General features: G+C 51.6%; 1 protein-coding gene across 1 annotated transcript; it reads left to right on the top strand.

The window, feature by feature from the left end:
- The first annotated feature begins 1,060 nt into the window (after positions 1-1,060).
- LOC124683634 (berberine bridge enzyme-like Cyn d 4) lies at positions 1,061-2,791 on the top strand. The gene has a single exon (XM_047218115.1). The coding sequence runs from the start codon at positions 1,068-1,070 to the stop codon at positions 2,640-2,642; it is 1,575 nt and encodes a 524-aa protein (XP_047074071.1). The 5' UTR covers positions 1,061-1,067; the 3' UTR covers positions 2,643-2,791.
- The last annotated feature ends 251 nt before the right edge of the window (positions 2,792-3,042 follow it).

The raw sequence follows: 3,042 nt of genomic DNA, 5'->3' as shown, positions 1-3,042 counted from the left end.
CCGGATCCTCATGGAGTCATAGTCGGAGGTGCAACACTCATCTGGATGGAATATATAGGGCCAGAACAAGAGCGTGATTGGCCAATTAAGCAGCATGCGTCCTTATCCTTTACGCGTGCGTTAGTTTATAAGTAAATTATAAAACAAATCGTTTGTTAGGTAGATCTTTGAACGGATCACGTAACCTTGCGGCTGTGTCCAAAGCTACTAGTTGTTGCGTCGGCCATATAAAGGTCTAGGCCATCGGCCATTATAAATCAGCTTAACAGACATGAATTTGTCTGTTGCTTGGCGTGAGAGCATCATCCGATCAATTCCTTGCGCTAGATTTCTGCTCTCTGGTTTCTTTCTTTCTATGATTGATCCGAAAGGATTATCCTGGCTTCTACGTCTACCATTCCAGGACTTCTAGTACGTCCAACTTCAACTTTTCGAAAAAAACAGTACGTACAACTTGCTATACTTTTCGATGTTGATTGTTTCGTGAAGTACAATGAAACATCAGATCGCCAACACATGATAACAAATGTCTTCGTCAGTCGTTAGTTAACGTGCCTCATCATTTGAGTGAGAACAACGCTTGTAATACACGATAAAAAAAAGGTAGTAGAACAATTAAAGTCAATGACAGATGGCCCCTCAAGGTCAGATAGAGAGTGAAAACTGTTAATCGACACAATTTCAACTTGTCTATATGTGTCTTTGTGCACTTTTTTGAAATAAATAAAGGAGCCCTTCGCACCCCAACAAAACCCACTCCCAAAAATTAGAATCAGCACAATTTGAACAATATTTTTCCTCAGATCTATTTTTTTCTACACAAAAGAGCTAGCTTTGGACATAAATCTCCGATTGTAGAACATCCACAGATACTGTAAGGAAAATGACAAGTTGGGAGTGGAATGATTGACCGTGACATTGCATCTAGATAGGGTCGGCTAATGACTGCAACGGAGAGTTCACATCATGAGCAGATCAAAGATCAACCAGCAAGGACTAGTACTCCTATATATGTGAGGTTTCGCCAGGTTGTTCAAGTACAACTCTCTCGCCGCGACAAGCAAAAAATGTCTTTGCTAAACCGCTTAGCACTTGCGCTCCTTGTGAGCTGCTTCTCCTTCCACCTGATCTCGGTTCCTTCCCTAGCTTACTCTGATGAGTTCCACCAATGCCTAACAGAGATGATACCAAGTGAGCTCGTCTACGGGCAGAGCTCGTCCAACTTCACCGACGTGCTGGCCTCCTCAATCAAGAACCCCAAGTTCTTCACCAACACCACGGTGAGGCCGGTCTGCATCGTGACGCCGACAAACTCATGGCACGTCCAGGCCGCCGTGTTCTGCGGCCGCTGGCATGGCGTGCGCCTCCGCGTGCGCAGCGGCGGCCACGACTACGAGGGCCTGTCGTACCGGTCGTGCCAGCCCGAGGTGTTTGGAGTTGTCGACCTCAGCAACCTCCGCTCCATAAGCGTCAACCAGGGGGACTCCACGGCTTGGGTCGACTCCGGCGCGACAATAGGGGAGCTGTACTACCACATCGCGAAGAACAACTCCCAGGTCGCGTTCCCGGCCGGGGAGTGCCCGAGCATCGGAGTGGGCGGCCACTTCAGCGGTGGGGGCATCGGCATGCTGATGCGCAAGTATGGCCTCTCCGTCGACAAGATCGTCGACGCCACGGTGGTAACCGCCAACGGCGAACTCCTCGACAGGGCCCGCATGGGGGAGGACCTCTTCTGGGCCATCCGAGGCGGCGGTGGCGGGAACTTCGGCATCGTGCTCTCATGGAAGATCCAGCTCGTGCGCGTCCCACCACAGGTGGCCGTGTTCAGTATCCCAAAGACGCTCGAGGAAGGCGCCATAGAACTCCTCACCAAATGGCAATATATCGGGCCATCACTCCCCAATGACCTAACCATAAGGGCGAAAGTGCAAGGGCAGCAAGCCGTTTTCCTGGCCGTGTACCTTGGCACGTGCAGCTCGCTGGTGCCGATGATGGACCGCCTGTTCCCGGAGCTCAACATGACGAGCGCCGACTGCCGGTCGATGACCTGGCTCGAGTCCGTGGCCTTGTCCTACGGCAGCCTGGCAAAGACCGGCACACTCGAGGAGGTGCTCCTGGCCAGGGGCAGCAGCCTGAGCTACTACACCAAAATCAAATCCGACTACGTCCAGCGCCCCATCGCCAGCTGCTCCTGGAAGAACATCTTCGCCTGGTTCAAGAAGGACGGCGCCGGGTACATCATGCTGGAGCCCCACGGCGGGTTCATGCGCACCGTATCCGCCGCCGCCACGCCCTACCCTCACCGGAAGGGCGTGCTCTACGTAATCCAGTACATCACCTTCTGGCAGGGTGACGGCGGCAAGGCTCCGACGAGCTGGCTGGCCAGCTTCTACGACTTCATGGGGAGCTACGTCAGCCAGAACCCGAGGCAGGCATACGTCAACTTCCGGGACCTGGACATCGGCCAGAACACGGTGGGGAGCGAGAACGACGTCAGCTCGTTCGAAAGCGGCCAGGTTTGGGGCGAGCGCTACTTCATGGGCAACTACCGTAGGCTCGCGGCGGTGAAGGCGGCCGTGGATCCGAACGACTACTTCAGAAACGAGCAGAGCATCCCTCCACTGCGCCAAACCCTCGAGTGAGCAGAGTTGCATGAGAGTGAGTCCATCAACTAATTTGATCGTTTGTGTCGAACTGATGACAGCTTCTACTGGTGGAGATCAATTTACTTTTGTGAACAAACCATTATATATCAACCTGTAACTTGTATGATAAGTTTACTTTCCTCAAATGTTTGGATGGAGTGCGACATGCATGTTGGTGACGATGCGCATGCGCCTGCCTATTGAGATGTTAAAGATATACAAGGCAAGTCCTCGCATGTAGTGTGTTTTATTATTACCTGAATTCTTTCGAGCGGACACGTGCCAAACCGAAGTTCCGGGCGGACGCACTACATGATAGCTGTTAAACCATACGTCCAGTTAAAGAAATACTACAGTAGGCTAGCTGATAACATGTTTCTTTTTTGAAAAAATTGTA

The sequence above is a fragment of the Lolium rigidum genome, chromosome 1, assembly GCF_022539505.1.
Source record: "Lolium rigidum isolate FL_2022 chromosome 1, APGP_CSIRO_Lrig_0.1, whole genome shotgun sequence".
NCBI lineage: Eukaryota > Viridiplantae > Streptophyta > Magnoliopsida > Poales > Poaceae > Lolium > Lolium rigidum.
This window is presented reverse-complemented; position numbering and strand designations above follow the sequence as displayed.

Coding starts and splice junctions, on each gene's coding strand:
- LOC124683634 (XM_047218115.1), top strand. CDS start 1,068: ATGTCTTTGCTAAACCGCTTAGCACTTGCGCTCCTTGTGAGCTGCTTC.